Here is a 27,569-nt window from a genome sequence, read left to right on the forward strand (position 1 = left end):
TCTATATATCTATTTATTTATTACCTAACATCTTATCAGGTATCTCATGCAGGGGATTCACCATAATAAACACTAAGGTCTCTAGGTTACAGATCTACTCATAGGGTAAATAATTATAATGGTCGTCACATAACATGGTGACTTATACTTTGATAATTGTTAGTCATGTGTGTCAGTGAAGCCCTCAGGTAATACTGGTTGCTGCACTGATTGAATGCCACTGGCGCATTTGCATAAAAATAATGCATCATCATCATCAACACAGCCAAGACTCTCACTGACACGCGGGGTGGAGAGATACGGCGTAAATCTCTTTAAAATTTTCAGTACGATGGCGTTTTATTATTAGTTACTATTATCATTATTATTATTATTATTATTATTAGACGATTTTACTCAGCTTCAGGTAGCCTTATCGAACTGAAGGGATTAGATAACAGCCTCCATGACCTCTTCCTTACAAGGGGGTTCTCCTGAGCTCAATAAACTCATCTGGTAACATCAATAAAGCAACACGACACCACCATTAAGAAAGGTTAGTAATTTTTCACACACAGTTCACGAAAGAAGGAAGTCCCGGGCCATGATTCCTATCCTGTGAGGCTGTGAGGATGTTTGCACCATTGTTTATTTATTTATTTATCTATGTTTATTTCTCTATTGTTTATTTAGCTAAGTGGATCTGTCTGTCAGTTTTGAATCTACCATCACATCTTGGAGTAACAGTACGTGCAAGGGGTCTGTCTGTCTCCATCTTTTCCTGATATCTGTTTGTCTGTCCATTTGTCAGTCCATCTACAATCTCATATTCCCTGTCTATTTATCCATCTATTTGTCTACCTGTCTATAATTTTGCACTCCCTGTCTATTTGTCTATCTCCCTTTTAATCTATAAGCTCGTGCTACAACTACTGCACCTTCAGGTGGTTGTACATCTAGAAGCATTCTCTCTTTTGTGTGTGTGTGTGTGTGTGTGTGTGTGTGTGTGTGTGTGTGTGTGTTTAGATTTTCCTATGTAGTTAACTATGTCATCTTCCAGCAGTTGTAAATACAGTCTCCTCTAGCTGGTGTGGGTCTTCTCCTTAATATTCTATCCTTTTCTGCCTATTTATCTAAATGTCTGTTAAGGCCTACCAACCTGCCTCTTTATTCAGCTATCTCTCGCACCTTGAAGTAGCTATAGTCCCTTTATTCATCTATCTATCGCACCTTGAAGCAGCTATTGTCTCTTTATCCATCTATCTATCGCACCTTGAGGTAGTTATACATGCAGAGAGCCATCCAATTGGTCAGCATCTTCTCCACCACACTCTCCGTCCTCCTCAACATCAGCTGTGGGTGTTTGGTGGCCACGCTGCGTTCCACCAGGCGAAGCAGCAGAAGACGCAACACCTCCGTCAGATACTCCATCCTCCCCGCCAGACCAACCACCAGAAGAGAGGCCACGTTCACTCTGAGGGCGGGGGAGAGAATGGATAATGGGTTTGGGTTTAATGGTGGAGTAATGAGTAATGGATAATGGGTTTGGGGTTAATGGTGGTGTAATGGGTAAAGGATAATGGGTTTGGGTTAATGGTAGCGTAATGGATAAAAGGCAATAGGAAGGTTATGGCAACAATGAAAATATAAAGATAAAAGAATATAAGCCGTATGGAGGTAACCTAACTATACTCGTTTCATCTTAACTTGACCCAGATTTTCGTTCTTTTGCAGCCTACTTTATGACGTCGAGTGACAGAATGAGACAATACTATGGCTCTACATCCTTGCCGTGGCACTTCTTCATGACTAGCATAATTTTCTAGTAATGATGTAAAGTTAAAACTCGGCATTCAAGATAAGGAGGTGGCAATTTTAGACCAAGTTAAAGTAAAATGAGTATAGCATGATATAAACAAGAGGTCATGGTACAGAAGAGTTTTAAGAGTAGTCTGTTTAATTTATTCACCCTGTTCAGATCTAACACACCGCCATCTGCAACGGGTGAAGGTGGTCGAGAGTAAAAGAAAGCGTCAGTTTCCCCATCCCCTACTCCCCCCATTCTCCCCCGACCCCCACCACCACCTCCCCTACCCATCACCCACTTCTCCACCCACACCTCTTTTATGCCCAACACGCAATTCTCCCTCAATCACCCACCTCCTCCCACCCCCCACCCCTACCTTACCACTCCCATCCCCATTTCCCTACTCCACCTCTCCTTCACCCACCGCCCACTCTCTTTTACTACCTCCAACTCCACATCTTCTTCCCCTCTTCCCCTCCTGCTTTCCTTTCCCTCTTCCCCTTTCACCTCTCGCCCTTCCCTTACCTATTCCCGTTTTCACCTCTCAACTCGCCTTCCCTTTCCCCTCTTTCACATCCCTATCCCTTTTTCCTCGCCCCTCCTCCTTAACCCCCTCCCCTCCTTTTGCAATCTTATCCCTCACTCTCCCTTCTTCCCTCTCCCTTCCTCCTTTCCTTTTCCCCTCTTACGCCCTCCTCTCACTTTCTTCTCTTCTCTTTCACCTCCCCATCTCCTTCCTCCCTTCCTCGCCTCCCCCGCGCCCCACCCACGGGCTTATCAAGGGCAGTAAAACAGTGAATTTGATGCTCCATGCAGAGTGAAAAGCCTCATAAAAGAGAGTTTACTGGAGAGTTTGTGAAAGACTGCAGTTGGTGAGGGTTTGTGAGTTTGTGAGAGGTTGGAGAAAGATTGTGAGAGTTTGTGAACTTGAGTGAGGTTGAGAGGTTGCAGAGAGGTTGAAGAGTTTGTGAGAAGCTGGAGAGTTTGTGAGAGGTTGAAGAGTTTATGACAGGGTCGAAAGAGAGTTTTTGAGAGCTTATGAGAGACTTGAGAGAGGTGCTGAATATGTGAGAGATTGTGAGTGGATGAAATGCTCGGGGGAGAGTTTGTGAGTGGCTGAAGACAGCTTATCAGAGAACGAAGAGAACTAGTGACAGCTTGTGAGTGTGAGAGATTTAAGAGAGTTTGTGAACAGCTGGAGAGAGTTTGTGAGAGGCTGGAGAGAGTTTGTGAGAGGATGAAGAGAGTTTGTGAGAGGCTAGACAGAGTTTGTGGGAGTTTGTGAGAGGCTGGAGTGGCGGTGGGAAGTTTCTGAGGAAGTTTGGTGGGAAAATAGCCCTTATACCCTAACCCAAGAAGGGCGAGAATAGCAGCGACACCGAAAACTACGCTAAGCTGTGCAGTAATGAGGGATTAGCATATCTTTTAATAGCGTCATTAAGGTCCAGTCTATAATAAGTTAGAGGCCACAGTGATGACAAAATCCGGGAATATCAGTGGAGAATTGTTGATATCTATTCGTGCCGGCGGAAAATCAGTGAGGAAATTAATGCAGCAATGATAATGCATGCCAAAATTACCATGGAATTTGGCCTACTACCGATATTAAAAGAAATGAGCAGAACAGTAAAAACAGTACCCTCAGTAGTAACACCAGTCATCATCATCATCATCATCATCATCATCATCATCATCAGACCACTGTGTGTCTAAAATAATAGTAAGTGGTAGACCAAAATATTTAAGGGTGGAAGGCTGACCCTAACTCCTGACGGCAAGCATATCCTGATCGAACGACAGTCACCATCGGGAGTATCAGACCTGTGCACAATCGACAGCCAAACTCCCGACGCATTACCAGCAACTTTCTCCATGACCTTTCAAAATAAACCTCATGAATTCACCGCAAATGACGCTTGATGACTACGTGGCCAAAGATCAGTGTCATTAATGTTAGTTTTACATTCACCAACGTTTTTTTGACGTCCGTGGAGAGAAAAGAAGGAGAGGCGACAGGATTTGGGATGCCAATTGTACAAGGCAAGATCATTCCTTCAACTGGCACCTTCTAATCACTATACCTTTTTTACTCTATCCTGGCCTGAAACTACCATCTTTCCATCTTAATTGTCCAGGTATAGTAATAGATTAACACTAGAATATGAAGCTAGTATAAGTGCTATGGAAAGGATGTAGAACTTTATTACTGCTTATTCTGCCACTGAGCTGCTTGATATAAGCTACAGCAGGACGAAAATCTGAGCCAAGTGAAGGTGAAAAGAGTAGTGTAAAATAAAGTGCTTATTGTAACTCACTTGTCCCTAATGTTGAAGGTGCGCTGAGCCTCGAGTGTCTCAATGAAGGCCAGGAGGAAGTGTCTGTTGGTGAGGAGCTGCTCGAACTGCGTCACCGCGTTCTCCATCCCTCCGCTGCGGCACCCGTTCATGCGCATCTGTTGGAAAACAAGCAGTACCACGTTATGCGATGTCCGTTGGATGAATGCTACAAAGAATGATGAAATAACAACACCACATAAAGAAAATTCATAATAACATTCTCTGTCCTGTGATCAGACGTAAGAAAGTTATGTGGTAACTGTAAGGTAAACAAAATTTTTTAAAAATCTCATTATCATCCTGATCTTTTTTCCTCCTACAAAAAACCATCTCTCCATTCCATGATTACTAAGTAAAAACTGCTATCACGGTAAACGCAAAAGGTAATGGGGCAAAAAGAAATGTAACAAAGGGAAATAATAATTCAAAAAATAAGATCACTTCATCTCACCTCCTCTACATTTGCACCCTCACAACAGACAGCGATGTGTGAGGACTGGATGCATATTTTCGCGGGCACAAGAGGCTCCCTAGCACCTCTTGTATACCAGTTTATTTGTGCATGTGGCAGGGTGATATTCTCGTCTATAATATTTAGGAAACTAGGTCGATTTTTATCCCTTCGGCTAAAGTAGTCTTTTGCATTTTATTCTTGCTGCTGACAGACGATTTTATTCAACTTGAGACAGCATCCTAGTAGTGAAGGGCTTAATGAAGGCTTTACGTAACTCCTCCAAATCGAAAATTCTCACTTAGGTTGAAGAAAGTCGTTTACAAGTATCAAGAGCAAAATAGAGAAAAAAAAAGTTCAGATTTAAAAGATTAAAATTATGTACGGCAGAAAAAACACATGAGAATGTTAATATCAGGCTAATATGCAAAACCATTAACTAAGGGATAGGTACCAGGGAGCCTCCTAAGACGACACCAGTATGACGCTTGATGATGTGTCTAGAGCTTAGATATACAGGAATCAAACCTTTCACTAGTCTGATGTATTTTCAATCAGATTCTGGATCCCGCCGATTTAATACAGTTTACGGAAGACCATTTGTAATGAAAAGGTTAATGAAGATTGTACCTAACTTCTGTCGTAGAAAAAAAATCTAATCCAAGTAAAAGCGTCATGTGCTGGCAAAATTAGAACATAAAATGAGGCATCGTAGTGAAGTGGTGACGTATTAGTAAGAGCTATAACCCCAAGTTCACTGGTAACGTAAACCCAATTGGTGCCTTTCTCCGGCAGTCCAACATCCTCCTTTTGGGGGTATCGAGTGAGATAAGGGACGTTTGCATACATTGGCAGTGAATCACCCCCGGTTATATCAGTGCCACCACTGAACGGCGTCCCTCTCCAGCACAGCGAATCTATTATACTGCAAGAAAAAATACTGCATCTATACCCCACGGTTAGAAAAGCTTTTCCTAAGCAGAGTAAGTTCGTTTGGTGGTGGGAAAAAATAAATTATGTCATCGTAGTGAAGTGGTTGAAAGTTAATTTATTATCGTGCAAGAAAGAACTGCAAATCACTCATAAAAATGAAGGTCTCCTGTGGGACTAATAGCAGTCAATTATTCGAGATGGATTGCACACGAGGGAGAGAGGATAAAACAATGCAACAACATGTCATAAAGATGGATCAAATTGCAAGGGAAGGCTAAACAGCAGGCAAGAAAAGTAGGTGACCAGATAGTGAAAAAACGACGCTACTATTAAAGGTGGGCAAATTGCTAGTTGTGTTTAAATAATGGAACAGCAGCTATAAACGATGAATGAATTGCATGGAAAGTTTAACAGCAGGTAAGAGTGTAGGTTAATTGCAAGAAAACTTAGACAGCATCTAATATACAGAAGGTACAGTATATTGCTGAAAAACGTTTAACAATGCAACAATAAGATTAATCTGACTGCATGGGAAGGTTAAACAGCAGGTCAGAGCAGTAGTTGACCTGCTGGAAAAGGTTATTACATGTCAACGTATAAAGGTGGGTAAGGTGCAAGGAAAGCTTTCATAGTGCAACAATTAAAAAAAAAAAATAACAGCATACCAGAAAAGTGAGTGAAGTGCAAGGAATGGTTATACAGAAATGTGTAAAGATGAGCATGTTGCTAGAGCGCATAATCAGAAAAATGTGGGTAATATCCAGGGAAAGGTAAAACAGTGTGACGGTAACAAATAAAATTGTATGCAATACTAGTTAAACAGCATTTTAAAAATGAGGTGCTTTGTAAGCTAAAGATAAAGAGCAACTAATAAAAGTAAGTGAATTGCGAGGGAAGTTGAAAAGCAGCTTCCATGGGTGGTTATTCGTCAGTAAAGAATGTGAACTACAAGATAATGTTTCACAGAGCGACAGCAATATTTGAACTTGAATTATAAGGTAAGGAAAGGTTAAAGTTTCAAGCCATTAAGTGTGAATAAATCGCTAGGAAAGGATTGCTAACAAAACTCTTCACTATGATGACGCCTGTTACATGTTATTCCTATAGTCGAGTTTATTCAGCTTACAGTAGGCTTTTAAGGTGAAAGGGCTACAATATATAATTATTATCCTACTGAATGCCGGAGGTCCACCTCGGTCCAAAAAAATAATATTGCTTGCCCAGAAAAACAGTAACACAAAAACTTTTAAATGTACATGAATTAAACTGTGAATCAAGAAATAAAGGTTAAAACGTCAAGTTCAAATGGCAAGTGACAGACATGGAAAGGTTAACACATCAAGCTGAAACGGTAAATAAACTGTATACGTCGCTATGGCAACCTAAGTATTCGTGGATTTGCTGCTACGGTGTGTATATACGTGTGAATAATTCAGGGGAAGTCTACCAGAAAAAATTGGAACGTTTTTAGCTCTACTCTGCCTGACCGACTTCCAATTTGTTACGACGACGACCACCACCACCACCACGACTGCTACTACTGCTGCTACTACTACTACTACTTCACCTTGGGGTCTTCGAGGATGAGGTGGTGTGCGACGCCGGGAAAGAAGACCTTCATGACGTAGGTGCGGTGGTCAAGGGTGGGGATGCCAGACGACTCCAGGTCCGCCGTCAGGTCCGTCATGTCCGTTTGCAGCTCGGCGAAGGCTGGAGGGAGGAGGTGGACGTGAGACAGGTGTGGTGGGAGGTGGATGTGGTTTGAGTCGACGTGGAGGTGCGAGGCATGAATAAGTAGGGATGGATGTGGTGGTGCTGGACTGACGTGATGGTGGACAGGTGGTGTGTGTGTGTGTGTGTGTGTGTGTGTGTGTGTGTGTGTGTGTGTGTGTGTGTGTGTGTGTGTGTGTGTGTGTGTGTGTGTGTGTGTGTGTGTGTGTGTGTGTGTGTGAGAGAGAGAGAGAGAGAGAGAAAAAAAAATAAATAAATACATAAATAAATGGAGGGAAGGAGGAGGGAAAAGGCACCTCTTAAAATATCTTGATAACTTAGCGAGGGAATTCTGCTAACCGACTGCAGACAGGCAGACAGACAGACAGACGAATAAACAGACAGAGAGGTATATAAATAAACAGACAGACAAACAGACAGTCAGACAGAAAGATACATAGACTGATGGTCAAACAGTAAGAGGAGAGAGAGAGTAATCTGGGGAGGGGTGGAGGTGTGAAGTGAAGCAAGCAACAGAAATCCAGGCTAAAGTTGGGGGACTGCAGCTGGGAAGGGCAACTGGAGGAAGCGAATTTCAAAGTAAAGAAATAATGAAGCAAATAATAATCAGCAGAGGAAGAATAACTGCAGCTAGGAAATAAGCGGTAAAGTGTAAGTGAGGCAAATTTCAAAGTACATAACAGAACATATAACACTGGCAGAAGCAAACCTCATAAGTAACAGAAAAGTATAAATAACTAGCATTGGAAATGAAAATGAAGGACGCAAAATTTCAAAGTCTGTGGTAGTGGCAAAGTATAAGTGCCGGGCTTTAAGTAACTAAAACAGGTAACAACCCTTGAGGAAATGAACTGCTCAGTATAAGACTAGAACAAATAAAACTCAAGGAAGCAGCTATTATAAGAGTGGTAAAGTATAAGTGAAGGTATTTATAAAGTAACTGTAAAGTATAAATGGAGGAAAATATAGTGGTAAAGTATTAGTGAAGGGGATTATAAAGTAGTGGTGAAGTATAAGTGAAGGGAATTATAAAGTAGTGGTGAAGTATAAGTGAAGGGAATTATAAAGTAGTGGTGAAGTATAAGTGAAGGGAATTATAAAGTAGTGGTAAAGTATAAGTGAAGGAAATTACAAAGCAGTGGTAACGTATAATCAACTAACGGAGTAAATATAACTGGTTGAGAGGAGAAGAATATCACAGCAGGGAAAACTAAGCCAGGAAAATCAGAAAAAGTGCGAGGATGGCAAAGAATATCAGAGATGCTAAGGAATATTGGCTTCTTCAGTATAAAGACGCCTTGCTTACTCCTTTCTCTCCTCCACCACATAGTATTCAACTTTAAAAATATCCTTCGAACTAAACACATTATGCACTTTTCCATTCGTTCCTTCCGTACGTTTTATTTTTTATTATTAGTATTATTTTGCTACTATCAAGACGCTTTCATTAATCTTAAAAAGGCCCTGTTGTAGTGAGGGGGTTTAAGGTAGTGTGTACAGTACATGGTAAAGAATATTAACCCTTCAACCCGAGGACATAAATGTTATAGTCTTGCCATTTCGACGGCTTTATTCTGGTAAAAAAAAGACCTCGTGTGATAAATAAGTTAATGGAGGCTGTTTAACTCTCCCAGTTCCAAAAATCTCTCCTAAATAAATAAGTAAAAAAATAAATAAAAACCTCAAGATGTATCAGGCACATAATGAAAAATATATCGTGGTGAAGGGGATTAAAAATAAGTGCGGAATATAAAAGGAAACTGAACATTGATATTGTGAGAGGGGTGGGATGGTGAGGACTGAGGCTAATCCCTTCGTGTGCTCTACTTCGCATTTCGTAAGCCTTCCTGCTCCGCCCTTCCCGGAACTTCACGGTCAGCCACACACTATTGAACTCCATAAAACATTTCTTAATAAAACACAAGAGCCACAGTTTACAGTGATGACCACATGACTGTTCCATAGCACTAAATACCCGACAACATATTCCGTTATGAAAACATGAAAGGGTAAAGATGTCAAAGTAATTATTTTCTGTGTCTGTGTCCATTAATTATATCGTGGCCTCTATGCAGGTTCATTCTCTACCAACATCCGGCTGACAGTGTCCATTTTTTGCCTCGTTTATATACCCGTATTTATCTATCGACCTATCTTTCTATCAATCTATCTATCTGCGTGTCTGTATCTATCTATCCGTTTAGCTATTTGTATTTATATAACTATTTATATAACTATAAGTAGGAAAGGTGCTGGGAGGAATGAAAAAAGTGTTTAAATGTCGTTCGCTTAGAATGGATGTAAAGAGAACACTGTATGAGGGTGTTGTGGTACCGACTGTATTATATGGGGCTGAAACATGGAATGTGGGTGTAGCAGAGAGGAAAAGTTTGAATGTAATGGAGATGAGATGTCTGAGGAGTATGTGTGGAGTGACGCGTATGGATCGAGTGCGAAATGATGAAGTGCGAAGGAGAACTGGAGTTGTTCGGGAGATGGCTGGTAGAGTTGAGCAGAGGGTGTTGCAATGGTTTGGGCATATGGAGAGAATGGATAATGAACGATTGGTGAAAAAGATAACTAGATCTGATGTGAGAGGTGTAAGGCTGAGAGGGAGACCACGAATAGGATGGATGGACAGTGTGAAGAGAGCGCTGGATGCGAGAGGGATGTCTGTTGAGCAAGGAAGAGTGGCTGTGCGTGACAGAAATAAATGGAGAGAAATTGTGAATGAATAAGTGATGACGCAGCCCTGAGGGGATATTCTCCCGCATTTGGTCTGATCAGCTAGTCAGGTCAGGTGCGGGTAAGGGGATGGGTCTGTTATGATGTGGCAGGGGTAAACCAGTTCTGCTGTCGGGCCCTGCTGCGGATGTCACTGATTTCATTGCGCAGTTGACCCTTGTGCGGTGTGATGCGGTGAGGATCTGTCCGTTCTCCCCTTTGGGGCTAAGATGCGAATGAATGTGTTTGAATGGATGAGTATATGGAGAGTGAGTCGTCCTGTCTCGGCTACCTCCCTTTCCTTGGGGGAAGCAGCCTAGGTATATAGATAGATAGATAGATAACTATCCATCTATTGCCAGCCGCCTAGTCCTTGAGTTTTTCTTAGCTGTTCGCGCCGAAATGCCTTCAAGTTATTCGACACTACTTCCAGCTAATCCAAATCACCGTTTCCATGCACGCTATCACTATATCTCTCTCTCTCTTTTGCTCATTTTCTCCTCGTCTCAGTATCAGCTTCGCCTTTATACATTTTCCACGTTAAACATTTTATTTTTTATGTGTTCCGCAAAGCAGCTCATTACACACATCGACATAATACACATTCAGTAAATTTCTGTATATCTGCGTGTAGGTTGGGACTGCATGATGTTTGTGTGTTTTCAGTGGCGGCCTCTGCATGACCGCTCTTGATCTTGCCGGGTAAACAAAAACACCATCAACCTTTTTACCTCCTCCCCTGACACAGTTTCGGGAACACACACACACACACACACACACACACACACACACACACACACACACACACACACACACGTAGGTATATACATACGAACGTACACGCGCACACATAGCCTGGTAACACGTACATAGATACATGCATACATAAGTAGTTACATTTGCGAAAGTATAGAAGGGTACAAACGAGTCCAAGCGTAAGCACTCAGGTATATACATAAAACAAATATTCATATATTACTGGTATGTACCAAGAACATACAAGACCACCATGCACGTACAGTTCATCAACACCAACATACCACCAAATCATTATACAAACACCACAAAAACCTATACAAACATACACAGGTCAAAAATAGCGGGTAACCAACATAACATGGATGCAGCACAGGGAGGTCCAAATACACACGGGTCTGTTTGCCAGGCTTGGCTCTTCACCCAAGCGTTGTAAAATAGACGAATTCAATTTAGATCTCATTCCATCAACCAAAGCCAGGTGCAGCCCTTACCCTCGTCCCTCCCTATATCACTCACATACAGTACTCGCTTCGTCTGTTTGCATGTCTATCTGTCCGTTTATTGCATGGCGGGTTCGGTCTGTGGCTATTTGACACACACACACACACACACACACACACACACATACCAACAGATGTCCCAACTCTCTCTCTCTCTCTCTCTCTCTCTCTCTCTCTCTCTCTCTCTCTCTTTCAAACCAGTAAACTAGGGCAATCTGGTGTGTGTACAGAGAGACAGATAGATAGATAGATAGAGAGAGAGAGAGAAAGAGAGAGAGAGAGAGAGAGAAGGGGGGTTGAAAAGACTAAGGAAAATCAGAAAAATAATGACAGAATAAGAATAAAACAAACCCTTCCTATTTTCAACGTAAAAAAAGAAAATCACCAACAGAAAATATACTCCACAACAATCATACATAGAATTCCACTACACAGCACAAAGAGAATACATAAAATACTCCCCACAAAAGAATACATGGAACTCACACCTCACAACACAATAATCGTAAAATACTGCAAGAATATCATCAAATAACTCCACAAAAATTTACGCACAGAATACACACACCAAAGCTCTCCACAAAACACATCCATTATACACACACCACACACAAAAAAACGCACCATTACCGCACATACAGCATACACAATACATCATCATCATCACCATCATCATCATTATCATGTCAACCCTTCCTTCCCTCCCTAAAATCCACATCAAAGAGAAAATACAAATAAGAGAGTAGTACCAAACAGCATGGCCAGTGAAAACTTGATCCCACAATCGTTCATCCTTTATTCAAGCCTACGGAATTCTGGCTCCATTCCTCAAGCAACACAACCTACATATATATATATATCCATCTATCTACCTTCCTATCTATCTATCTATCTATCTATATACTTTATTTACAGATGTGCTTTATAATTATAGGTCTGTTTGATAGAGTCATTTTGTTGTCTACCAAATTACAAAAGGTACCACACTCTTGCCATTTGCTTTCAAGTGCATACTTCATTCATTCTTTTGAATCTTCCATCCAATCTTTAGCTTCCTCGTCTTCCATGCCAAGCTAACAGTAACGAAATCACAGAATTTACTCTGTCATCCCCACACCCGGAAACCCGCGTTTGACTCTAGCGTGTCCACCTTGTATCCCCTTACACTGTACTTCCTCTCCGGTTCCTTCCAACCCCCTCCCTCAAGCACACACACACACACACACACACACACACACACACACACACACACACACACACACACACACACACACACACACACACACACACACACACACACACACACACACACACATGGCACGTTTGTCCTAATCTAACCGGAAAAAGACCCTAAACCTACTTAAGTTGATGGCCAGATGTGGTCAGACTGGAGAACTGTTTTGACCAGTAACCAAGGAAACTAAGGTGTACCTCATAAATAAGGCTCATCTAATTTCATGCATTCACAATGTAGTATTAATTGTGGAAGTGGTCCAACTGTGTAAGCTGAAAAAAAAAAACCACACACACACCCCTAACATCCCTACTACCTTACATTGTTAACCCCTCACTCACCTTGTTTACATTCAGACCTCACGTTGGATTCGAGCGTGTCCATCTGTATCTGTATCCTCTTGTACTCCCTCTCTGCCTGGTTGCTCTTGCGTCTGTACACCACCAACACCACCCCCGACGCCACCACCAGGAACAGACCCCCGGCTGCCATGCCACCGATGGCCTCTGGTGGGAACTGGTACTCCTGAGGGTGGAAGAGGTGGGAAGAGATTATGGTGTGACAGACAAGAAAACGAAATACCCCCTCTGAACTTGTACTCTTAAGGGGGGAAAAAAGAGGTTGGGGAGAAAGAAGAGAAATTATGATGTGACAGACGAAGAAAGTACCCCCCTCCTCCAAAACTGTACTCCTGAGGGGGAAGAAAAGAAAATGAGGAGAAAGAAGAGATATATTATAATGTGATGAACGAGGAAAGTAGCCCCCTCCCCCCTTACCTTGTACTTGTAGGGGGAAGAAAGAGAAACTGTGGTGAGAAAGACGAAGAAGTCATCTCAGATTTTCCCCCACTCTACAACATCCAACAACCACAATCAGATTTACAGTTCAGGTCCCCCAAGTAGGTGCGGAAAGGCTGGGGGAAAAAAAGACTTGCCCAAAAGTCTCGTGGACAGGCAGGGAATTGAACCCACGACTTATCGGTTGTGGGCCGAGTGTGCTGCAGATTACGTCACCTGCATTCAGAAGAGTTTTTGGAGGGTGACCACTCTCTCTCTGTGTGTGTGTGTGTGTGTGTGTGTGTGTGTGTGTGTGTGTGTGTGTGTGTGTGTGTGTGTGTGTGTGTGTGTGTGTGTGTGTGTGTGTGTGTTGTTTTATTACTGATAGGTGAGGCTGGCGATGTAACATATCCTCCTTAGACAAGGGCGGATTAGCCTTTATATACTGGTGTATTTTCTGGAAGTCTGACAGTTTCACTTTCACATAATCATCCATGCTATAGAGTGGACTAGGTTTTGATAATAGCATTGGACAGGGCAAAGATTTATAGAATCCATATAAGACAAAGAATGTACTGTAGTTTCGCCAATGGACTTATTAATGGAGCTATTGATAGAAGCAGCAACTTGCGGTATCTACTCATCCCCTAAGTACCTCATGCACTCCAACATCTCACGATTTGCTTATTCGACAGGGCCACTGGAAGGATGATGATTGGGTATGGCGTTACATTTACTGATGTTATGCTGTGTACAAATCTTAACAAATAATAATACCCTCAGTCACACTACACTCTCAATTGCCGTATAATAATAGTAGCAGCAACAGCAGCAGCAGCAGCAGTAGTAGTAGTAGTAGTAGTAGTAGTAATAATAATAATAATAATAACACCCTTCCCCTTTCTACACTCTCCCTTACCCAACACACAACAGCGTCCACACAGCCATGCCTTACCAACAAACACTAAAATATTACCCTTTGTTTCCAGGTAATATTTTACACCTGGGACCAATTAATAGGCTATTCATCACCCACAAATACACTTCATTCTCTGTTCCTTTTACTTCCTGAATGTGTGTGTGTGTGTGTGTGTGTGTGTGTGTGTGTGTGTGTGTGTGTGTGTGTGTGTGTGTGTGTGTGTGTGTGTGTGTGTGTCGGTGTACAGACCCATACCTTCCCTGGGCTTCCATCTTTTCAGAACGATGACGTCTACACATATTTCGTATCACAACCAAGCGATTTTATTCACATCACGGATACTTCTAGCAAAGGGGTCAGACTCCTTTATCCCCTTCACTGCGCCTGTGTCCATCTTGTTCTATTTCTCGCTACCACCAGACGATTTTCTTTAAGTTCTGTTTCTCGCTACCACCAGACGATTTTTTTTAAGTTCTATTTCTCGCTACCGCCAGACGATTTTCTTTAAGTTCTATTTCTCGCTACTGCCTGGCGATTTTCTTTAAGGCTCTCTCAAGGAACGGGTTAATCATGTCCTGAACCAGCATTATTGCACATCTCACCCATTAATTATTTGTTTATTTATTTATTTCCCTCCTTGCACTGACATATCATCCCTGGGCTATAAACTGATAAATATGTAAGTGAATGTATCAATATATTATATGTAAGAAAAATATAATTACTGTAAATATGTAATCAGAAATGTAAAAAAGTAGAAATACAGTAGTGGGAGCCTAATGGTGATTTAATTATTCTAAGTGACGTAGGTTGTATGCTAATTCCGGAGTTGTTAGGGAAATGGTTTAAAAACAGAGAGGATGCCTTTCTCTCTCTGTCTCTGTCTCTCTCTCTCTCTCTCTCTCTCTCTCTCTCTCTCTCTCTCTCTCTCTCTCTCTCTCTCTCTCTCATATACTGTAAGGTCGAAAAGAGGCCCAATGCTGGCCGTGCCCTCTTGGAGAAAGAATGATAGCCAGAATTTATCCTTTTTCCATACTGGCGAAGTGTGATTAAGAAACTGATGTTTGAAATGAGAGTGATGCATGGGAAAGTGGAAGAGCTGTAATAGGTTTTGTGTGTGTGTGTGTGTGTGTGTGTGTGTGTGTGTGTGTGTGTGTGTGTGTGTGTGTGTGTGTGTGTGTGTGTGTGTGTGTGTGTGTGTGTGTGTGTGTGTGTGTATACCATCTTTTATGAACCAATACGATGCTATGATATGGAAGTACATGAATGGACACACTGCCAGCACCCACGTTAAAAGCTAACCACAGCTTCGATTTGTATCTTATATTGAGAGTCTCAGGACGAATGCATACCACCAAGTCACACTGACTCCACAGAAGGCATACTATCCACCCGTCCATCTACGTTTCCAGCTATCTCGCTTTCATCTATCCATGCATCCACCCATCAGCCTATTCATACACCTATCTCATCTTTATCCAGCCAGCCAGCCATCCAAGCCAGCCAGCCACACAGCCAGCCAACCATCCATCCATCCATCTATCCATCATCCACCTCTCTCACCTTAATCATCTCATAACGCATGTGGCCGATTGGGAACCTCAGATTCTGCCCCATTCTGACCACCACAAGAGGCAGGTCGTACTGGGTGGCGTGGCCCCTCTCGTCGGTGGGAGGCGGCTGCACCTCGGGGGGCGTGCACACCAGCTGGGTCAGGGCCAGTGAAGTAACATTGCAGGGACGCGTTCCGATCGTCACGTTCACGTCAGACTCGTCACTGGCCAGATTTAGGTTCTCGCCCTGGGGGATGAATATGAGTGTGGGTATTATTTCTATATTCTGCATATTCATTATACCTTGTAAATAACTATATAAGTAATCTGTTCATCATGTAGTAGTAGACGTAGAGTAACCCCGGTCTATCTGGCCGAGCAGACCCATTAACCACAGGCAAGCCCCTGCAGGGCTGTCCCGTGCAGTGAACCGATGTTCCCCTGCTGAGGAGAGTGTCTTACCAGAGCGAGGTATGGGGAATAGTGTGGAGGTTTGGTTCCTGGATGTACACCGCATGTGTCTCTTTCCACCCCGTTTACAGTGGTACCATAATGGTCTCCACAGTACAACGTTATTTGGTTACATAATTCACCCAACGGTGTACAAGGATTCCTGTATTACAGGAAACCATCAAACCTGTCACTCAATGTAGATTCATGTAAGAAAGAAACAGGCAGCAGTACATCAAGTGAGTGGATGATGGTCACGGCCGCCTGTCACCATATACTGTATCATGTAATCAGTACAGAAGCAACTACCAAGGCATATTTTCTGGTTCTCCCTCTGGTGGATAAATCAACTGAGAGTAAGTGGGGAACATTCATATTTATTCTTTATTTACTCCTGATACTCGTAACTACTGTTCTTTCACCTCAATTTGCCCATAATTTCTGTACTTTTGCAGTACATTTCACTCGAGTTACGAGGCAGAAAAGGCAATACTGTGGCCCTACATCCCTTACATAGCACTGACTAGTATCACATGCTAGTGTTAATATGTTGTTACAAGCAAGCATTCAAGATGGAGTAAGGACAGTTTTGGGCCAAGCTAAAGTTAAGAAAAATATCTAGAAGTAATTTATTCAAGATGTATAAGGAAAACGTTAAGCTGGAATTAAGGATTAGGATGATGGTGATGACGATATTGATGATGGTAATTATGATGGTGATGATAATTTTGACTTTCTTTCTCCTCTCCCTACTGTCCTGATAGAGGTATGCAAAGGAAAAAAAATCCCATATCTGGAACAAGTTTTTGATGATGATAATGATGATGATGATGATAACTTCTCCCCTGTTAAAATGAGACGAATTCTTATCCGCCCACCTCTATAACCAGCGTGTCGCCTTTGTAGAGCTTGATACCTCCCGGAAAAGCTCTATATTCCGGGTCCTGGACGTAAACGAGGGAGTGAGCAGCGGAGGAGAGGACGTGGCGCAGGTTCCTCACAGCGGCCACGTTGTCCATGATGAAGCCCACGTCAAGGGTGATGGAGTCCCCGAAGTCTTGACGGGGTGATCTGGGGGGTATTGGGCTGGGTGAGAGAGAGAGAGAGAGAGAGAGAGAGAGAGAGAGAGAGAGAGAGAGAGAGAGGGAGGGAGGCGGAACGAAGGCAGATACTAACTAATATTAAGGCTTTTCTCTGGCGAAGCAGTGAGCTGCATACAGACAACAACAGCATCACCTTAAAAACACAAAAAGTAGACAACGAAAGACCTAGGTATATCAGTTACATACACAAGCATGGTGCCAGCAACTGTTCCTAAGACAACATAACGATGCTAATTTTACATTTTACACAAGTAAGTAGGATAGCAAATCATTATTCTGGGTACAGTATGATGCAACAGTGTTTTCTGCTATGAGTGGGACAGCAACACACAAAAGCCAAGGCAATGAATGACGAATTGTCTTTAACTTTAAATATAGTTGGGTGATTATTTATCGTGGCTAACTTTGATCAGTCCACGATATGTTGTAAGATAGAAACTGAGACAGGGAGAATCATGGCCAGTTTGTTAGAGATGCATAAGTGATGTACGCATATTGTGGGTCTCGGGATAAGATGCAAGATAGTAGGCAGATAGATAAATAGTGTTTGATAAATAGAGAGGTCATTTGCTACATGTGGATGTGAAAGGTATGAATATTGTGATATATGATGCAAGACAATACATAGATAGACAGACAGATGGCAGTTTATTAGGTGTGGATGTGTGAGTTGTGAAAATTGCGAGACTGACCTGGAGACCTTGTGTGAAGATCTTGTGCTCAAGGGTGCAGATGCGGGTGCGGGTTCTGGTGCGGGTGGGCGTTCATTCAGTCCCCGCCGCTCCCGCCCCATGGCCATGAGAACGGCTCTATCAACGGGTGGTGACGGACACTCCATCTGGTCAGCGGTGAGGACGCGGCAGGCTGAGGAGTTGAGGACGTGATCGTGGAAGAGGACGGTGATGCGGGGAGCTTGTACGGCGTTTAGATGCGTCCCGTGAACAGTTAACAGTCGCCCACCACTCCAGGGGCTTCGGCGAGGCTTCAGTTCTAGGATTCTGGGGTCAGGCATATACGTGAACGGTTCCACTAGTGAGCGCTGCGCCCCGTCTATAGCCACTGTTAACTTCATCACTTTTTTGGGCAGGGTATCACCATCTTGATTGTTGTCGCTTGTCGCCGTAGCCCTGGAAGTGACGCAGACAAGCCGCTGCGACGAAGACTGTGTCTTGTTGACTATGCAAGGCAGGTCATCTAGGTGGGCAGACACATGAGACCCGACGTTGAGGAAGCGGCCGCTGATGGAGAGCACCGTTCCACCAGACACAGGCCCATGTTTTGGCCACACACTGGATACGCTCACGTTCTGTGCAAGGATGGAACTGTCAATAAACTATAAAAGTTTAGGGACAGTGTTTCAATATTGCATGACTGTAACTTGTCAACATACACACACACACACACACAATAAAAAAAGACAAAATTTACATAACTTTCTGGCACACTGAGCGAGAATTGTGTGCGTACTTACACTATATGTGAACTTGACGGTGGATCGTGTGGTGCCTGCCGGGGTGGTGACACTGACGGGGAACTGGCCGCCGCCATGCAGTGCACTTGTGCGGCATATGATCTTCACTGACACGTGGTATTCGTGCACCTCACAGGGCGCGTTGCCTATAAACACATGGCCCCGTACATCCTCTTCCTTCAGGCCCAGGTTGCTGCCCTCGATGGTCACCAGCGTCCCGCCCTCAAGGGGGCCCGCCAGCGGCTGGATCTGTGGACGAGGAGAATATGTGTGAATATCAGTTTCTTTCTGGTGGTGCGAACTATTCTCTTTATACCTTAACTCATCCCAGTTTTCGTCCGTTTGCAGTTTATTTCACGTGGCTCAGTGGTAGATAAAGACAATGGCCTCTTCCGACTCTACATCATCTTCATAGCGCATTCGTGATAAGCATCATAATCTGGTGTTAATCTTTTGTTACAACTTGGCATTCAAGATGGATAAATGACAATTTTAGGCCAAGTTAAAGTGGAAAAAGCATTACTGGCTCACCAACGTTCACGAAGTTCAGTACAACTATGCCAGTAAAATACAGTATTTGAGGAAGGGGGGCGCAGGGAACGTGTCATTCAGTGAGGGGGGGGACGAGAATTGGAAAAGGTTGGAAACCACTGCCATACGATGTCATTCAGCTGAGAATCACAGGCCTGGGGGTATTGCTGTGTTTGTCTCAACCGGAGTTTCTCACGTTTTTAGTTAATACAGTATCATTCCATCCTCAAGCGTGGAAAAAGGTCTTGATGATGATGATGGTGATGATGGTGGTGGTGGTGGTGGTGGTGGTGGTGGTGATGATGATGATGATGATGATGATGATGATGATGATGACAGCATAATCCAAGCTAATACATTCATTTTCCAGGATTAAAAGAGATCATTTCGTTTTATAATCCTGGCTTCCATTCCATTGAGAGCCAAATATAGAAAAACAAAAGGTCTGAAGGTGAGAATAATAAAACAACTATTATTTCCTTTCACAGCATAGGAATATAGACCCCAAGCACAAAAAAAAAAAAAAACAAAAAAAAAAAAAAAAGGCAGCGTTGTATGGTGCTGTCGCTAGCCTTAAATCACCATTCTCTGCTAAAAACTATCCAATAAACCGCCTATTTTTCAGCCTCCCGAAAAATATGGAAGGGAAAGTGTTTTAATAACCAGGTTGTGGGGTGGGGGGGGTGGGCGGCTATCACTCATCCTTTATTCACTGAAAACAACCATCACTTATTGGTATTAGACAGCGACACGGGTTCCTGGCCGGGGAGAGAGGGGGTGGAGGGGTGTATTTATCAAGGACCTTCAAACCTTTACTGTGATGACCTATTTCTTTTCTCCCCCACTCTCTCTCTCTCTCTCTCTCTCTCTCTCTCTTCTTGATACTCCTGGACTATTTTGTTAACTTTGAAGACACTATCCGTAATCACATGGTTAGAAATAGTCTCCATTCATCACTTCGCATCCAAACTTTTCTTCCTAAGCTGAATAAAATCGTCTAAAGGGAGCCAGAATAAAGTTAAAGAAAAACGTCATCAGAGTGAATGCGTTAGCCGATTTTCAGGCCAGACAAGACACTAGTTTGGTTGTGAAGTGTTTGGCAGATGAGAGAAGATAGAGCAATACACAAGCAGTCTTTTACATAACCTCTTCAATTCAGTAACTTTTTCATTTTGCACTCTTACGAGTATTCACAACCTCTTCAATTCAGTAACTTTTTCATTTTGCACTCTTATTCACAACCTCTTCAATTCAGTAACTTTTTCATTTTGCACTCTTATACACAACCTATTCAATTCGACGACTTTCCATTTCATTCTTGCTACCTTCAGATGATTTTATTCAGCTTAGGGGAAAGCTCTTGTAGTGAAGGGGTATAGAAAGGCCATAGCTAACATCTCCAGCTCAGACAGTCTCTCCATCGGTAAACAAACTTTTCTGCAGAGAGCAAGAACTAATTAAATAAAAAGATAACCAAATTGAAAGTTTTAAACTCAAGAAAGTTGGTAAATATGGAACCCGGGCCCCCAAATCCGTGACGTCACACGTAATCCAGCACCGTGACTGGTGGGCTGATTGATGACGTAGGCGCCTGACAGCCAGTGATGGATCGTGATTGGTCTGTTTTTCTCTTCTGCGTGAGGGCGCATTGTTGCCATCCCTCGAAAAATGTCATTCTTTTTTGACTCGCTTTTGATGTTCGCTGGTAAAATTTCACCTTAGGATTTTCGTCGACCAGTTTCGTGCTTGCAATATAAGAGACGGATTCTGGAAAAAGAAATGATTTTGCCCGTGCAGGCAAAACAAAGTGAATCTAGCTGGTAAAACTGGTACTTAAAAATAGAAATTGAAAAATGAGTGTAAAACTAGCAGGGGCTGCGTAAACAAAAATAAAATATAAAGAAAAGTATCAGTCACTGGTCGAAATTAACTATATAAAGTTTATCACATTACTAACGCAAACTGAGTGGGAAGGAATTCGGTCTGTCATTGGTGGAACTTCAAAACTAAATAAATAAATAATTCATCGACAGAAAATGTTAAAAATTAAAATCTCATTGGGAAAATATGCATTACTAAAGTAGAAAAGTGGAACAGAGCATATTTGAGAGGCTGCAGAGAGAGAACCTCATCACCGCTCCCCAACTTTGTCCTTGACCCGTGACCCTGACCTTTGATCAATCTGCACAAAAATCGTTACTCGTTCCCATCTTAACGCCGCACCTTGATCACTGACGTTCACCTCTGACCTTTGCGAATCTGCACCGATATCGATTCAGTTATTCCGAGACCTAAATCGGATCAGGGACTGAGGGGGTATTTTGTTAACACGCATACGTACATATACAGATACATACTATACATAACAAATGACTCCTTCACAACAGCTGCTGCTTTTGCATCGCTAACATTTTATGTATAAAAAGCATAAAGGGCGAAACGTAATAATATCTCTTATTCATGAAACTGATAATCACAGAAAATAATATACTGTTCTAAAATGTAACTGATGAGAGCTGAATTATTGAAATGTGAATGGGTATAGTGTGAAAAAGAAAACAAAACAGGGAAGGACCTGTAAAGCAATAACAGTCTGGAAAAAAAAAAATGTATGATAACCCATTTGTGGCCAGCGTCCCAATCAGAGAACGGAACTAGGCATATTGAGAAGTTAATAAAGGGGAGAACCCCAGGGTAGAGATCTATGAACTTGGCGAGTATGAGCCGATAGGCAGAGGGCGGTACGCTTAGTACCCTTCCAGCTAAATCCCTCACACAGAAGCTCTGGGCAATAATGGTTACAAAAAAAAAAAAAAAAAAACTGCTGAAAATACGTATGTTAAAATGAAATACGAGTACAAAAAAAAAAAAAAATCCATATCGGCTTCAAACAGGAAGGGGAACCTTTAAAAATATATATAACTCATCGGTGAGAGGTGTTCAAAAATAATAAAATAAAAAGAAAATCTTAACCATTAATCATTTCAACCAGAGTACGAACTTTATACATTATTCCTGCTAATGCCAAACGGTTCAATTTACATGGGGATAGAATTTCGGGGTGAACAGAAAAAAAAGTGTGCAATTAAAAAAAAAAAAAAAAAAAAAAAGAGGATAGCCATGCAACAAGGAAGGAACCAGTGAAACTCGTTAGTAAAAAAATGATTAAAAGGCTTGACAAACGAGTACAATAAAATTCGTCATTATAAGGCGAACTATTAAAATGAAAAGAGATGAAGGGAAATTTTAAGTTTAGTTATAAAAGCCGATAATAAACAAATACTCAAAGGCAAAATCTAACTCGTTTATAAAAGCTGGATTATTAACCTCTTCAGTGCAGTTACTCTCTCTCTCTCTCTCTCTCTCTCTCTCTCTCTACTTATTTAACCCTCTCAGTCCTATCCTTCCTACCGCCAGACGAACTTATTTCACTTACGAAGAAAATCGAGTAGTGAGGGTGTTAATAAAGGCTATATCCAACCCTTCACAAAACTATGTTAATTTATTGGTCTTTTACAAGTCTTCATGAATAACAGATGCACAACAATCTTCACCATCATAGTGTAATGTTGTGACACAAATGATAAGCCTAAAAAATAATAAAAAAATAAGAAATATGAAGAACAGTATTAAGCAGCAAACCAAGCAGCTGGTTGGAGTGTCTCAGGGTCGAATGTCACGGAATGCAAGCTCCCAATTTTTGACGATAATTTCTTAAGCATGTAACGGAGATGATTTTTATTATTATTATTTTTTTATTTTTTGCCTTCCTACCTCGTTCCTAACTGCACTTTGTAATGTGGGACGCAAGCTAATCATATCTAATAACCACAGGCGTTTTAAATGCTTGGTAAACTTAAGGATTTTCTACTTAGCGATTCAAGGCTTAAGGATATGGTCCTCAAGTCGTAGCAAGCGGTCAGAGGGCAGCAATACCCACTTCAGTAAGTCAATGGAAGCTTGATTATTATTATTATTATTATTATTATTATTATTATTATTATTATTATCATCTTTTTTTCCGTGGATAACTAGGACGATATTCAGTCTAGTAATGGCCTACGTTCATGAAGAATTTAAAAAAAAAAAGAATTCCGGGAGCAACTTCAGTACGTCTGTTCAACTGTCTATCTGGCATCACATTTTCACAAAGTTAAAAAAGCAACGAAGAGTAAAACCCAAATCTAAGCATTAAAAAGAATGAAAAAGAAAGAAAAAGGAGGGGATGTGGGGGTGGGGAGGACAGAGCCAGCGCAAGACCTTCATCCCGCGAAACTTGAGTGATAATGGAAAACCAACACCTTTAGTAGCGATGTCCGGCCCGCCTTTAATGGAAGATAAACACACTGGCTTTAGTTAGACCCCCAGCCACCGCCAAATATATCTGTGTGCCGAAATATCCAATACTGAACTCTCTCTCTCTCTCTCTCTCTCTCTCTCTCTCTCTCTCTCTCTCCGAACTGTAGTAATATCAAACTCTCCTGCTATCGACTTTGACTAAACTGAACTCTCTCACTTCGAAATATCCTACGTCGACCTCTTATAGACAGAACTATTCCAGATCAAACTCTCCTTTAACACACACACACACACACACACACACACACAAAGCATTTCCAGATACAGAGACAATACGGTTATTTTATGTGTGTGCGAAGGTACAAGCAGGTATGAATGTGTGTGTGTGTGTGTGTGTGTGTGTTTGATTGCTGCGTGTGTGGGTGTTTTTCTGAACGTGTATGCACTTGGATCGGGATATGTCTGCTTGTATATATGAATATATTTATGCGTGCTTGTGTGTGTGCGTATGTGTGTGTATGCATGTGTTTGTGTATGTGTGCGTTCTGGTACATGTGATGTTATGGTGTCTGATGTGTATTTGTTTTGCTGTCTTTGATGCTCTTCTTCTTTTCAATATTTTGATTGTTATACACCATGTTTTCTTTCATTCTTTATGCTTTTCTTTCCATTTTTCTTACGTTAAAATTATTACCATTGCTATTATTATTATTATTGTTATTATTACTACTACTACTACTATTATTATTACTAGTAGTTGTAGTAGCAGAAGCAGTGGTAGTAGTAGTAGTAGTGGTTAATAGCAGTAGTAGTAGTTGTTAAGAGTAGTAGTAGTAGTAGTAGTACATAATTCGCATTAGTGGAAAATTGTGCTTTGATAATGAAACTGATATTAATGATAAGGACGATAATGATGATGACTCTCATTAGGATGGTGATGATACGAATGATGATGACTGTTGTTGATTTTAGTTTATATATTCGAAGTAACTGTATACTTTGCATCAGCATAAAGCCTACTGATTTCCTGACTGATCGTAGATAAATAACTCTTACGCGTGTGTGTGTGTGTGTGTGTGTGTGTGTGTGTGTGTGTGTGTTGTGAGAGAGAGAGAGAGAGAGAGAGAGAGAGTTAAGGAGATAAAACTAGGAGGAAGGATACTGGAGGACAACGTTATTTGGTATTCCATCACATTTCGTCACGATCCCAAAACAGAACATCGCTCAGAGGCACAGTCCACTAAGGAACAACTGATATTTTAACATTTTATTCTGGCGACCTTCAAACGATCTTAAAGAAGCGAAAGAAGCAGTCCTTGTCCCCTTCTGAAAAATTAAGTCCATATAGAGGGTGGTTCATGTATAACACTCTCATTCCACTCCACCGGGCGATCTCTTGTGTTATACGGGCAAGGCTCTGTCAGTGATATCAATGCCTAACAGGTTTCACGTATACATTTCCTACCCTCTCTGCCTCATCCACGCCCATGTTAGCAGAGTAAGCCGTACCCGCAAGACACAAGAAATAGCCCGGTGTGGTAGACAGAAGCCTTATAAATGGGCCACCCTTAGTAGAGCCGATTCAGTATTCATTCCCTTTAGTACCATGCTCCCTTTGGTACTACGCTTCCTGCCACTAGACGAGTATATCAAGTTCGAGATACCACTTGTCTGGAAAGGGTTAGAAACAAGCACCATCAACCCGTCTGTATCAAGACGCCTTAAATATTGCATTCATAGTCTGACCACGCGGTTTTATTTATCTAGTAAGCACCATCAACCCGTCTGTATCAAGATTACTTAAATACTGGCTTCATAGTCCGGTCATACGGTTTTATTTAGCTAGTAAGGAGGTTGAATTGAGTTACTATATTCTTTTTAGCCTAAAATTGTCATATCTCCATTTTGGACAAAGAATTCTAACAATTTTTCAATACTGGAATATGGTGCTAGTCATGCAGGGCCATGGAAAGGTTGCCGAGTTGCATCATTGTCTTTTTCCGCCACCGAGTTACGTGATAAAAGCTACAAAAGGAAGAAAAACTGGACCAAGTTACGGTGAAAGTACAGCCACACGCTACATTAAAACTAGCTTAAACTAAACTCAGATACCAAACACTTAAACCCTGCATTAAAAAAAAAAAAAAAACTAAATATTATCAAGTGGAGGTAAGGATTGGCCACCTGTTACCGCCCCTGCCTACTAAATAATTAATACTCTTCCCACGTCATGATGATCGGTGTCGCAAATGATCAAAAACAGCTTAAAATGAACTCGGGCACCAAGCGAGATAAGGAAATTCAACTTGTTACTGCTTCTGCTTTCAAAATTACTAATACTCCCTTCGCCTGGTGATCATCGTACTTCACCACCTACCTCGTATAAATATCACGTGAGTCTCATTAGCATACCTGTGTCTTATTTGTATACTTATAATAATCACACGGTAAAATATATATATAAAAAAATGGGGAGGGTAAAAGCTGACACCGTGAGCCAGAGAGATAGATAGGTAGAGAGAGAGAGAGAGAGAGAGAGAGAGAGAGAGAGAGAGAGACTGATAGGCAGGCAACCAGGTAGAAAGATAGACAGACAGACGGAAAAATAAACAGAAGGGTAAACAGACAGACAGGGAGAGAGAGAGACCCAACTCCCACCCCACCCCCGCCCCCTAAAAATAATAAAAATGAAAACAACAACAAGCGAGTGGGGAGAGAGAGAAAAGGGGAAATATTTTGTCTTTTTTTTTTCCCAGTGCGAACGAGGTGAAGTGGAAATTACGAATGAAAAATATGGACAGTGAAGCGGGAATGGAGGGGAATGAGAGAGAGAGAGAGAGAGAGAGAGAGAGAGAGAGAGAGAGAGATTGACTGACGTAGACAGATAGACAGATAATTGATTGATCGACTGATGGACGTATAGATAGATATATAATTGACTGATTGATTGACTGATTGATTGACTGACTGACTGACTAAGAGAGTGAGTGACTGAGTGACTGACTGATAGATAGATAGATAGACAGATAGCCAGGAAGACAGACAGACAGACAGGCAGACAGACAGAGAGGGAGATGTGTATAACGATAGGGAAATACAGCATAGGGTAAAATAATAGCCATGATATAATTGCTTTGCTCGCTTGTTTGTTTGCTCCGTATGTGCGCGTTTGGCTTTGATCCGCGGGGGGGGGGGCAAACGGTAGGGGTGAGGGAGATTTCGTGTGTGTGTGTGTGTGTGTGTGTGCTTTGTTTTTTATCTTTCGTCTCCTAATTTCGTTTATTTTGCTTATAGTGTTTTCATTGTCTTTCGCTCGTTTCGTAATTCATGTTTTATGCGCTTGTGTCTTTCGTTTGGTACGTATTCGTGTTTTATGTGTTACGTTCATTGCTGTTTGTTCCGTATTTCGTCTGTTTTACTTCGCACTGTTTTGTATGCTTCTCATTCGTTCCGGATTTCGTGTTTATTTTGTGTTTTATTCGTTCCGCATTTCGTGTTTGTTTTGTGTCGTTTGTTCCTCATTCGTTTTTTTTTTTTTTCTGCTTATGTGTCTTTCCTTCGTTCCTCATTCGTGTTTTTTTTCTATTTATCTGTCTTTCCTTTGCTCCTCATTTATGTTTTTTCTACTCTTCTTTCGTTTATTCCTCATTCGTTTTTTTCTGCCTTTCTGTCTTTCGTTTGTTCCTCATTCGTGTTTTTGTGCTTGATTGTGTCTTTCGTTTGTCTCTCATTCGTGTTTTTCTGTTCAGAGTGTTTCGTGTCTTTAGTTTTTCTTACATATTTTTTGTCATGTCCTCGAAGTCAACATGTAATCTGTAATTCTCTTCTTATCTTTCCCTGCCTATTTCAGCTGACGGTATATTTGTTGATGTAATTCTTTCTACGTCTTTATCAGTTAGCTATCAGTGCGTGGGGTTGTTTATCTGTCAGTGTCAATCAACCATCCAATCAATCAATCAATCAGTTTATTTATTTGTTTCTGTTTATCTCTGTCTATCAACCAATCAATCAGT

At 41.7% G+C, this 27,569-nt stretch overlaps 1 protein-coding gene across 1 annotated transcript in view; it reads right to left on the reverse strand.

Annotated features, from left to right (window-relative positions):
- Positions 1–27,569, reverse strand: part of LOC145413524 (plexin-B-like) — a 178,049-nt gene that overhangs the window by 12,953 nt on the left and 137,527 nt on the right. Inside the window, exons 7-14 of the mRNA XM_080283219.1 lie at positions 18,727–18,975; positions 17,948–18,561; positions 17,031–17,223; positions 15,713–15,949; positions 12,796–12,979; positions 7,074–7,216; positions 4,102–4,238; positions 1,252–1,453 (exon numbers count right to left, since the gene is read on the reverse strand). Coding sequence (XP_080139345.1) covers positions 1,252–1,453; positions 4,102–4,238; positions 7,074–7,216; positions 12,796–12,979; positions 15,713–15,949; positions 17,031–17,223; positions 17,948–18,561; positions 18,727–18,975 — 1,959 coding nt within the window. The remainder of the gene's footprint in view (positions 1–1,251; positions 1,454–4,101; positions 4,239–7,073; positions 7,217–12,795; positions 12,980–15,712; positions 15,950–17,030; positions 17,224–17,947; positions 18,562–18,726; positions 18,976–27,569) is intronic.

The sequence above is a fragment of the Coenobita brevimanus genome, chromosome 96, assembly GCF_032717465.1.
Source record: "Coenobita brevimanus isolate Jiangsu-jjx chromosome 96, ASM3271746v2, whole genome shotgun sequence".
Classification (NCBI taxonomy): domain Eukaryota; kingdom Metazoa; phylum Arthropoda; class Malacostraca; order Decapoda; family Coenobitidae; genus Coenobita; species Coenobita brevimanus.